Source organism: Brachyhypopomus gauderio, chromosome 20 (genome assembly GCF_052324685.1).
Source record: "Brachyhypopomus gauderio isolate BG-103 chromosome 20, BGAUD_0.2, whole genome shotgun sequence".
NCBI lineage: Eukaryota > Metazoa > Chordata > Actinopteri > Gymnotiformes > Hypopomidae > Brachyhypopomus > Brachyhypopomus gauderio.
This window is the reverse complement of record NC_135230.1, coordinates 11,643,994-11,655,999: the sequence shown is the minus strand read 5'-3', so window position 1 is coordinate 11,655,999 and position 12,006 is coordinate 11,643,994. Positions and strand designations below refer to the sequence as shown.

The 12,006-nt window shown below is 43.0% G+C and overlaps 1 protein-coding gene across 1 annotated transcript; it reads left to right on the top strand.

Moving 5' to 3' along the window:
• The first annotated feature begins 2,545 nt into the window (after positions 1-2,545).
• On the top strand, positions 2,546-10,469 carry slc5a7a (solute carrier family 5 member 7a). Its single transcript, XM_076983254.1, has 9 exons — positions 2,546-2,949; positions 3,215-3,466; positions 3,863-3,976; positions 4,108-4,263; positions 4,552-4,700; positions 5,232-5,375; positions 6,541-6,694; positions 8,230-8,447; positions 8,584-10,469. Exons 2-9 carry the CDS (start codon positions 3,280-3,282, stop codon positions 9,235-9,237), a joined length of 1,776 nt encoding a protein of 591 aa, XP_076839369.1. The 5' UTR covers positions 2,546-2,949; positions 3,215-3,279; the 3' UTR covers positions 9,238-10,469.
• Positions 10,470-12,006: the final 1,537 nt, after the last annotated feature.

Genomic DNA, 12,006 nt, shown 5'->3' with positions numbered 1-12,006 from the left:
AATAGGATGGACTCCTAAACAAAGCGGACAAAGAAAACTTAAAACTCATAGGCTACATATAAACCAAGCTCATTGTGAGAGCTTTAACACCAGCCGCTGGACCTGCCTGTGACATATGCTTCTCAGAAGGTGGAAACATGTCTCCTGAGGGCCCTTATGTCTCCTGCGCTGTCCATGAATCTGGTCAGAAGACATTCATTTGTATCATGGATGAACTGCACAGATTCTAAATTTGCACTGCACATTCTTTTTACACTGTAAACAGAAAGGAATAGGACGTAAACATAACTAATTATGAAATATACTGATTAGCACAGAATATAAAATGGATTATGCCAGATATACATTATGCTATAATATTTTAAGTAAGAATATACTGGACACATAAAGTGTTATACTTCTTTAATGTTAATGCTCATTTGTTGTGATATCATATATTAAGTAGAATGTATTTATTAATTTGTATATCAAGAGTGAGAATAATAAGTTGCATCCTTAAAAAAGAATCAAACTAATTAATTACTACTGCTAGTAACTGGTGAAGAAACGTTCATTAGACTCATTGTAAACACGTGTCAACAGGGACTCTGCGTCACCAGACTGCTTATGGCACGTTCACGGCATTCTGACAAAGTTCACCTAGATTTGACAACGGTAACAAACGGGAGCGAGTTCATGAGTCTGCGTGTTACTGTGGGTTTGAACTTTTCTGTCTCCTGTCACATAAACCGAAAAATATGCAGTATACCAACAATCTACTTACTATGCTGCGTACGGCACCACACCCGGACCTCACGGTTACAATAAAAAGATTAAATAATATTAAATATTATTTAATTCCTCATGTAAACCTAATCTGATTACACACGGATCACCTTCCTAACACATAACACAAGAATATAAAACTAGCAGCTAGTCTAATAAGTCTAATAGTCTAGGAAGTCTAATATATATTGGAAAGAAAAACACTGTTCTAGTTAACAGTTTGTTTGTGTAAAGTGGTTTATATTGTTTACACTTATTCGATTTTCCATTGACTAGGTTTTCTCCTGAGTGCGGTTTTACTTTAGGCCACTAGGCAGCATCACCACACCGTGGACAAAGATCCTTTCTTACGACTGGACGAGGCTATTAACTGGATTATCGGAAGTGTCCTGTCGAACAACTCACAAGATACCAATGGAAAACAATAATCTGAAAAATCTTTATGAGAAACAGGGTGTCTCAACTTTTATACCCATATTAAACAACTGTTGGTCATAATGTCCAAGGGCAAATTTGTCTGAATTAGTCACAATTTAATCTCAGTGACCAGCGCTTTTGTTGTTTTATGTTTTCGAGATTTCGGTATACACTTTATTTATTAAATGAGGTGAAATTGTTAAAGTGTTTACTGCGATCCGCATGTTTGTAAAACTGACGAGAGAATTGAGTGCTCATTTGCACACTTCAAAGAGCGCGAGACAGATGTGCCGCACGCTCATTAAATCCTCCCAGTTTCATTCGCTGTGCGTTTTCACAGCGCGCGCCAGTACAGTGCAGGGACTTCCATAAACAGAAGACTCGAGAGTAACCAATGCCCAACAGACCGGTTTTCCACCCGACCAGCTGTTTTTCCGATACATTTATATTCTCCGAGGTTATGCTAAAAGATAAGGCCAACATTTTGAGTAAATAATATTTTTATTCGCGGGCATACACAAGAAAAGGACCGAACTGCTGTTGAATAGACTGATCTTGGCCAAACGTTGTCCTTTCTACAGAGCCCCAACATCTGTTTGGGAAGTGTTTTCTGTACTCGGTGCTCATAATTGGAACCTTCTTGGCAGCCTGTCAAATTTTTCTCCGGCTTAAATTAGTTGACTCATCCGAAGCGTGTTTGGGTTGGAGAAGCTGGAGCCCTGTCACCGTTAAATTGGCTCATTCAAAAAACTTTCTCGCCTCGTATTTTAGAGAGCTATTAAATGGACTTTTCCCTGTCGCCGTGATCAATTAGGCTATATCTGTAAATATAGATACATTGCTTACACCGTGTTTTTTTTCTCAGACTTGTCAAATATGGTCGAGTGACACACAGGCATGAAGTTAAGGAATATACAGCATATAACACCAAATAAATGGTCAAAGTCGCCCCTGTCTTAAGTCTGATGCGATATTTCTCAATCCAACTCAAATGATAGCCGACTACCAATTGTATAATTAAAGTCTCTGTAAACAATTATACTTAACGAGACTCACAAATGTTCCTGCTACTTTTGTTCGAATGTCTTGTTATTTTCTGTTTAGTATCATCCAAGTATAGTAACTTCAAGTATACAATAGAGTATGCCAATTGCAAATTAAACAGAATGTCGATTAATAAAAAAAAATCCAATATTGCTTCTATTTGTCATTTTCAAGCCAGAGTTGTTTTGGGACTGCGCCTAGTCCATTACATATCCTAATTTGTCGGGTGGACTTGTTTCGCCTTTTCAGAACCATGGATAGCGCCCGCATTGCCTTTAGGGTAAGGTATTTGATCAGGCGATGCAGATGCCGTGGTTGGGACTACCACAAAACGTCATTGTTTGCATGACAAGACGATTCATAACACAACAGTCTGAATTTTAATAATGAAAACGACCTAAACTACTGGTACTGATTTACGATGCTTGCTATTTTAAGTTGACCTCACCAAAACTGGATAAGTTCCAGTGACGCGCGGATAATTTGCACGACCTTACATCTTTATTTGGGAATAGGCCTCCATTCACAACTCTCTGACGTTCGCGTTCATCAAACCTCTGACGAAACATGGTCTCATATAAGATTCAGAGTAACGCATTCTTCATCGGAAAAGTGTGGGACTGCTCCTATTCAAAGGCGATTATTGTGCTGTTTGTGTTTGGACCATTTTAGACCGTTAGTTTTCGGTACATACTCTTTCCTTGGAGCTACATACGGCAGAAGGTAAGTCACCATTTTTTTTGCTCTAAAGTGTAAAAGGACTTTGCTTTCATAACAAAAAAATATATATTTTCCAATTAAGTGAAACGGATCTCGGCAATCATTTTTAAAAGGGGAGAGCATTTTTTTAAACCAAGTTCTAATTTTAGGACCTTTCTTTCAACATGTTATGAGAGAAACACAACTGTCCGTCTGTAATTTTGCATTTTAAATACAAATAGTTCTCAACTGTTGAATAGCTCTTTACCTGCGTGCATTCTACTCCCAGGTCTCAATGACATTCCGTTCTTTGGAAACACAGCGAACACAGCGACTTTAGCAGAGAAAAGATCCATGGCAGGTATACACGTCGAAGGTTTGGTGGCGATCGTCTTGTTCTACGCGCTGATCCTCGCCGTAGGAATATGGGCTGCCTGGAAGAACAAGAACTCCGGGGTGGAGGAGGGAGGTGACCGGAGTGAGAGCATCATGGTCGGGGGAAGAGACATTGGATTATTTGTGGGAGCGTTTACTATGACCGGTAGGACTCATTCGAAACGGAAAGCACGAGCACACTAATATATCGTAATATAAAATTTTTTTCATAAAATTCACCGAGCCTTTTTTTTGTTTAACTTTTTAAGCTTCTATATCGCAGCTGTAATGAGCTATTTTTGTTGTTTGTTTTTACACTCCAACGTGTTTTTTTATTATTTTTATTTTTGCAAAAGCTGAAAAAGTGTCAATTAATATAAAATTTTAAACCATTATTAACAAATCGCGAAAGACGTAAACTTTAATTCATAGATCGTCGATTTACTAATACGTGTTTATAAAAAAAATTTTTATATTTATTTGTGGAATTAGCATTCTTGTCATTGTCATATAAATGTCAAGCGTTGCTTTTATTCTCTCTTTTGTCAACCAATCTGTACAGCGACGTGGGTTGGTGGGGGCTACATCAACGGGACGGCGGAGAACGTCTACCTCCCGGGCTACGGCTTGGCTTGGGCGCAAGCTCCTTTTGGTTACGCCATGAGCCTCGTGCTGGGTAGTTTGTCTTCCACCTAACATAACAATATACTTTTTTGGCAGAGTTAACTTTCTTAAAGAAATGACATTTCAGCTTGAAAAGTAAAATTCAGTCCCCCTCACACTTCTGCCTGCCTTGTTCTTGTCAAGGTGGTCTTTTTTTCGCCAAGCCGATGCGCTCGCGAGGTTACGTCACCATGCTCGACCCCTTCCAGCAGCTGTATGGTAAGAGGATGGGCGGGCTGCTCTTCATCCCCGCGCTAATGGGCGAGATCTTCTGGTCGGCAGCCATCTTATCGGCCCTTGGTAAGGATGCAAGTGATGGAACATATTAGTCTCTAGTTTTACCTTAGTGCTTAGCTTTAATTTAGTCTTTGTGAATTCAAATTAGAATTTTCTCAAACCATCTTAACTGATAAGGGTCAAGTGTAAACTGGTTTGCCTGTTTAAATAAACTTTTTAAAGGTTAATTCGTTCAAAAATAATACAAAAGAATAAGAGCGTCTGAAATTGGTTGCTCCCACGTTTAACAGTTCATGACTGATAGCGCACACATACAGGCTGTCTTGTTTTAAATCAGTTTTTGTTTAACAGGAGCGACGCTGAGTGTGATCGTGGACATCGACATCAACATCTCTGTGGTCATCTCCGCCTTCATCGCCATTTTCTACACGCTGGTGGGCGGAGTCTACTCAGTGGCCTACACTGACGTGGTTCAGCTCTTTTGCATCTTCTTGGGGCTGGTAAACATGAGCTTCTCTCACTTTTGAATGGATATTGGATATATGCTATGCTTTTATTTATGAAAAGTTTATGCTTTTTTACATATTGCTGGTCACTAACTGCTCTCTATACTGAAGGCTGTAGTGCACTGTTCTTTCTTAAATGTGGTATAGAATTTTTAGCCTGTTATGCAAAAAAATTGCGACTTCAAAAAGGAATGGAAAAATACTAAATAACTAAACTGTCGTTGGTTCTCAGATAATTGTTTGTTTTAACTTGTGTTGTTTTGGAAACTCAGCACAATATAACGACTTCCTAAATTGAAACATGAATTGATTTATGTGATCTGATTTGGAAGTGCTCATACAGTCCAGTGCTTTCACATACTGAACAATTTCCAGAAACAAAACTGAACTACAGAAAAAAATCATCAATCGACAAAATTTGTATGAACATCAAAATTCTGCTGATAAATGCAAGTCAGACTGAGGACCCAAAAGTGATACAAAATGCCTGTGATGTTGAAATAAAATGTTTCATTCACTTTACAGTGGGTCAGCGTCCCTTTCGCACTGTCCAACCCTGCTGTGTCTGACATCGGAGTGAGCGCAGTGCAGGAGATCTATCAGGACCCGTGGCTAGGGAACATCCAGAGTGGAGACATGTGGATGTGGGCTGATGACTTCTGCCTTCTGGTGAGCCTAGGTATCTTAGTCATGAGTCATGAGTCAGGGCTGGTTAGGACGGTTGGCGAATTGGAACGTTTTCCTAAATCGCATGTTGACCAGTGCAAAGAAACCAGACCAGAACTTCAAAGACAGAAAGAGATGAGGTCTTTTTGGCAGGCGTTTCATACATTAAAACCAAGTATGCATTACAGGCCAGTAACCCAATCCTTAAAAATAGGAAAAGCTCGGTGTTAATGCTTAGCCATAATACATCCTAGCAAAATATGAGAAGGCAGCAGTAAGACTTTCAATCTGAATTAGTTGAACTGTGTGCCACGTTAATGTAATTGAATTTTGCAGCCTATTGCAAATGAAACACTCACCCATGACCCTGTTCGTATACACAGGGAGCTGATATGCGTTTCTAAATGTCATGGCCTCATGTGATTTTTCACAATAAGATTCTGTAAAGGGAAAACATGAGATGCCGTGGTCTTTGTGAGGCCAGAAAGGGGCCCAGGTAATTCACGACTACAAATCACAAGTGTGCAGTCATTGCCAAACAAGCCAGTAAAGACTGCCAGTGAGTTCAGTGTGGGCAAACCTGAATCAAATCAAGGCAAATCATGTATTTATTGTGAAGGGTATAGTGGACAATTCACTAAATGTGATGTTAGAAGCATTAAGATCTCATCTATATGCTTCACAACTGGTCAGTCCCACTGGTCCATGTCCCCCTGGGGTCTCGTTTGACCGCTGGCTTAAGAATGGTCTGCCAGCCAAAACCTTCTAGCCAAAAAAGCTCTGGATGGAACTGACCATTAATAACGAGCCTAAGAATGAGGAGATGCAGGGGAGAGCCAGTTCGGCAGGGCAGCATATGGGCGACGGTCACTAGCTGTACTCTTACCAGGTGTTTCTAGTACGCCCAGCCTGTGCACAGTATCACTGTTCATCTTGCCATGGCTCTCACAGCCTTCATGGTTGCCCTAACACAGATAAAGCAAAGTCACAGAGTGAAAAGGCTTCTGATGAAAAATCTCCACTGACTGCTCTTGTGTTGTAATGAGGCATGTCTTTGCGGAACGATATCTCCAGCTCCATATTGCCGTGTAATCTGTTTGCTGTTGCTCCTGCTTGTCGGTATGTCGCTGTTTGGTGTCTGTGTTTACTATGGCGTTCTTGTTCCTAGATGTTGGGGGGAATTCCCTGGCAGGTCTATTTTCAACGGGTTCTTTCTGCCTCTTCAGCTACCTACGCCCAAGTCCTCTCCTTCATGGCCGCCTTCGGCTGCCTCATCATGGCTGTCCCCTCCGTCCTGATCGGAGCCATTGGGGCCTCCACGGGTGAGCTGAACTGTTAGGAGCTCCAGGAATACCTTTAGCAGCTAGACTTTTGAACCTTTGTTAAAAGGTGCTAGTTCAACAGTGAGCCAATATTGAGCCAACAGTGAGCCAATAGTATGACTAAGCAAACTGAGTGGAAGGTTTGGGTGTGCCCTACCCTGACTCTGTCCTTCAGCCCTGCAGTTTAGTTTCAGTACAGCGCACTTACTCAGCACACTTAATCTAGGTAAGAGTCTGTACATTAGAGCCAACTGGATTAATTACCGTCACTTGTTTTGTGTGTAATATCCTGATACTGTATTTTTGTTTGTTTGTTTGTTTCATGGGTGCAGTGGTTTGTGGCTTTTTTTTTTGCCCGTTAGCAGACTCTGTGTGTTCTGCGAACACCCGATCATAGTCACTCCTCAAAGAACATATAGACTGATGTTTTGCTAGTCTGATGGTTGTGGCTTTGCTCTGATGTTCCTTGCCTAGAACATCCACAACCCCGGTCAGCTGTCCAGACTAAGAAATCAGCGTGTATCGAAGTGAAGGGGTGCTCGTATGACTTCAAACCGTCCTTACGGCCGTGTATATACTAGCACTCTGACCACGGAAAGATGAAGGCCATCTCTGACACCACTCCAATTTGCTGAAACATCTGCACTCACAGATACCTGAAGAATACCTCCTTAAAGAAACAGCTTTAACAGATATTCCCCTCCGTGTTATTACATACACCACAGTACCTTCTTTGCAGACCTTCCCGATTCACAAACGACTCTTTCTTCACAGTTGGACAGGTAGAAGCAGTATTGCTACTGAATTGCCTCCTCGGTCTTCTTCCTGCTAATAGCTGCAACATCGCTGGACCATGAATGCGCTGGTGATTATGCACCAGATGCTAACGCTCACACGGGAAAACCATCCTACCGCTGTCGTCTGATTTGTCTGAGATACGCTCTCCCAACAGGGAGGTCTTTCTCCTGCCTGTTTTGACCCTGGGTGGTGGTCATGTTCCTGTCAGATCTCTAAAGAAATGTGTAAATAACAACAGCTGGTCTCCTTCATCCATTATGGAGAGGCTCATCCATTTAACGATGTGAACTCTGTAAATATTACATCTGAGGCTCTCGCTCTGAGGACTCAGATTTAATCTGCTGATTTCCACCATCAAAGACACAGTGTGGAACTGATGCTGTAATAGGGAACGCTGCTATAACCAGACTTTGAATTAGATAATGTTGAGTTGGCGCAGATGTGTGCATGTGTCACTAGAATAGTTGTCTATATTTTGCCAGAGTTGAATAAGGTGTTTGCTAATCGGAGTAATAGTCCTAAATAAATAGTTGCATTTGAGTATTAATTAATAGATTTGAAAGTCAGTGCAAGATCAATAAATTATGTTTGGACTCTGATGAATATTATATTTCCCCATACAAAAAAATTTAACTTATGCTTAGTGTGGTTACCTCATTGTGATTACATGATGCTATGTTGTGTGTTGTCTATAGACCATACTGCACCATGATAATTCTCTCATGTTTTTATTGTAGACTGGAATCAGACAAGTTATGGATCAGTCTCTCCTATGATGAAAGACCAGTCGGAAATGATTCTTCCAATCGTGTTGCAGCACCTGTGCCCGCCCTTTGTCTCTTTCTTTGGGTTGGGGGCGGTGTCTGCTGCGGTGATGTCATCCGCTGACTCATCCATCCTTTCGGCCAGTTCGATGTTCGCCAGGAACATCTACCAGCAGGCCTTCCGCCAGACGGTGAGCGCTCCTCTGCTGTTGGGTTAAATAATGTCGCTGATGATCTCCGGATCTCTGGACGCCTTTTCTTGAGTTTGCACGTACGCTGTACGTTCCCCGGGTCTGAGTGTCTCCGTGGCTTGTGCGTCCCCTCTAGGCTGCAGACCACGAGATCGTATGGGTCATGCGGATCTCCATCTTCCTGTTCGGGGCCGCAGCTACAGCCATGGCCCTGCTGACGGGCACGGTGTACGGCCTGTGGTACCTGAGCTCCGACCTGGTCTACGTCATCATCTTCCCCCAGCTCCTCAGTGTGCTGTTCGTGCGTGGAACCAACACCTACGGCTCGGTGGCCGGTTACATCTTCGGCCTGACCTTGCGCATCGGCGGCGGGGAACCCTACCTCAAGCTCCCCCCCTTCATCTACTACCCCGGCTGGTACATCAAAGAGAAGGTCCACCACAACTCGAAGGAGGTGGAGTACTTCGTGAAGCAGCAGTTCCCCTTCAAGACGATGTCCATGTTAGCCTCCTTCCTGAGCAACGTGGCCTTCTCCCACCTGTTCAAGTACCTGTTCGAGAGCGGCAAGCTCTCGGCCAAGTACGACTTCCTGGACGCGGTGGTGGCCAAGCACAGCGCGGAGATCATGGACAGGACCACGCTGGTGAACAGGAACGTCATCGGGCTGTCTGAGATGGCCCCGGTACGCCCGCGCCTCAGCGTAACGCTGGCCACCACCTTCACCAGGAAGGAGACGCTCACCGAAGAGGAGGACTCCAGCCCCGAGTCACCCATTCACGAGAACGAGTAGTTGGAGAAGGTCCTCAGACGAGGTCCTTGAGCGCAACAACGAGAAGGACGGTGCCTCTCCTGAGACGTAAAGAGACATTGTGCTTCTGTGAGGACGCAAGCAGGACACGTTCAGTTTTGCTTTAACCATATGTGTGCTGGATTTCCCATTGCTGCCACAGGAAGAGGAAATGACACGCGGTGCTTGGTTCTCCATGACAACAGCGGCGTAAGAGTGAATTTGGAGAAAACAGCAGACACACCACGGCAGTGACCAGCTTTTTGGGGAATAACTCCGGTGTGGTATGTATGAAACTACTGAACTACGAACTGTTCCTCTCTCCACTGAGGAAGTCCAAATACTGTGAGTACACATTATATATGGTGAGGCAATAGCAATATTCATTCATCTGATCCTAATTCCAGGTCAGGATTTATTTAAATAACTTAAACAGAAAAAAATTACTGTGTGTCAGCATAGACGTTTAAGGAATATTACGCCTAACCCCCCAGCCCCCTCGTTAGACATTAGTACACTTCAGCTTGATATCCTGTCATAAACAAATGTTTTAAGAGAAAAAAAAAACAGTTGTTACCTGTTTCATAAATGTATCAAGTGTAGTTTCAGCCAACAGGAAACCCAGCTAAATACATGGTATATAAGTGTGAAGTAAAGTCTACTTAATTTGTGTGCAATATAGAGCAGACGTGAGAACTGAGTGGGGATATAATGTGGCAGTGGCCTTAACTAGCTGCACTGTTTCAGAGGATGAGATCTGATGCTGAATATGAACTGGCTTCTTGTTCCCTACGTAGTGCACATCATTAGGTGTGTGCAATGCTGCACATAGTGCACTGCACACCCTACCTAGTGTCCTAGTGTCCTTTATTCGTTAGGTAGCGCGCCACATTGTGCACAAATGTATTTTTCTCCCTGCACGGGAGAGGGGAGCCATTTCAGATTCGGTGTATTATGCAAGTGGTTCTGCAGCCATTTTGTTAGGACTTGAAATGAATGTATCTGGTGCAAAAGATCGACCTAATACTCGCAAAAGGATCTGTGCTCATACGTGCTCCCGGAAGCTACTGTATCTGGTTTGAGGCTGACTCAGTACCTACGATAACTTGCCTTTGGTGATACAGGTTTTCTTTTTGTGATGTATATATTTATATTTATATATTTTAAAAAGAATACAAAATGCATATTGTAATTTTAATGTGCTGGTAGAGTTATTCAGTTTGGTGATAAACAGCTTTAGTCCAATAAATCTATATTTATTTATTTATTTATTTATTATAGTTAAAAAAGAATTATAAATGTAGAACAAATCAACATAAATAAATTATATTATTAAAATGTTGAACGATTATGTCTGTTTTCTGTACAGATGTTGAAGTTCTGCGTCTTTTCTGTTCTCAGGACACATTTTGATGCAGTAGATGTACATTTCTTCCTCTTCCTCTCGGCGTGTATGTACATTTCTTCCTCTTCCTCTCGGCGTGTATGTACATTTCTTCCTCTTCCTCTCGGCGTGTATGTACATTTCTTCCTCTTCCTCTCGGCGTGTATGTACATTTCTTCCTCTTCCTCTCTGCGTGTATGTACATTTCTTCCTCTTCCTCTCGGCGTGTATGTACATTTCTTCCTCTTCCTCTCAGCATGTATGTACATTTCTTCCTCTTCCTCTCTGAGTGTATGTACATTTCTTCCTCTTCCTCTCGGCGTGTATGTACATTTCTTCCTCTTCCTCTCTGCGTGTATGTACATTTCTTCCTCTTCCTCTCTGAGTGTATGTACATTTCTTCCTCTTCCTCTCGGCGTGTATGTACATTTCTTCCTCTTCCTCTCTGCGTGTATGTACATTTCTTTCTCTTCCTCTCGGCGTGTATGTACATTTCTTCCTCTTCCTCTCGGCGTGTATGTACATTTCTTCCTCTTCCTCTCGGCGTGTAGTCTTCAGCGCCACACTGTTGTAACTCAAATGCTCGTTCTGCAGCCAAACCGGCCAGTCCGGGCCACTCCGTTAGCCGGCTGGTGCCAGCAGCTAGCTTGGAAAGCCAGTGCGTGGCCAATAAAGTCGACTGACGTGGTGATGCCAGTTCACTTTCCCTCCACCCTTCAAAGTCACTATGGGGGGGGGGGGGGTTCTAAAAATAGCCCTTCGGTATTTACATCATTGTAAGTGCTGTGCTGATTGCGGGTGGGGTGGAGGGGAGGGGGCATGGGCGGGTGGGCGGGTGGACATGGGATGGGCCTCTTAATGCAATCACTTCTCTTCCGCTGCAACGGGACGGTAAAGATTGGGGGTTGGTGCCGATGACGACAAAGGCGAAACCACCCCGCCCTCCGCCCCCACCGTCTCTCCGTCGTCCTCCCTTATGTCCTTGTATCTGAAAGTTTAATCCAATTAAGTCAGGAGCCAGGAGCTGCCAGACATCCCATTCATGGAGAACAGTGAAGTGCACTTGGCCTGATTAATAACCCAAATATATAAGAAATATAAATCAGTAAATGAGTTTGCCAGGTTTTAGCCAAGTATCCGGGTGTTGTGTTGCCTTCCAACTGGAGGGGGCGCTTGTGGCCATCAAAACGGCTCTTCATGTATATGGAGACTGGGGGGGTCACGCTTTTCTACAGAGTAATTTTGTCACAAATCTTTGCCATAGGTAGTCAGTGGTGTATTTTTGAGATACCTGGCCTGTCATCACGCGTGTAAATTGTGACCTTATTAAGTTGCTTGCATATAAAAGCATATGGTCTACATTTCTTGTCACATCTCTGCCGATGACT

Bases quoted from the DNA above. Each gene is read 5' to 3' on its own strand.
- slc5a7a (XM_076983254.1), top strand. From the start codon at position 3,280: ATGGCAGGTATACACGTCGAAGGTTTGGTGGCGATCGTCTTGTTCTAC. The intron at 4,701-5,231 runs GTAAACATGAGC...TTCACTTTACAG, and splicing joins TTTGCATCTTCTTGGGGCTG to TGGGTCAGCGTCCCTTTCGC. The intron at 8,448-8,583 runs GTGAGCGCTCCT...CGTCCCCTCTAG, and splicing joins AGCAGGCCTTCCGCCAGACG to GCTGCAGACCACGAGATCGT.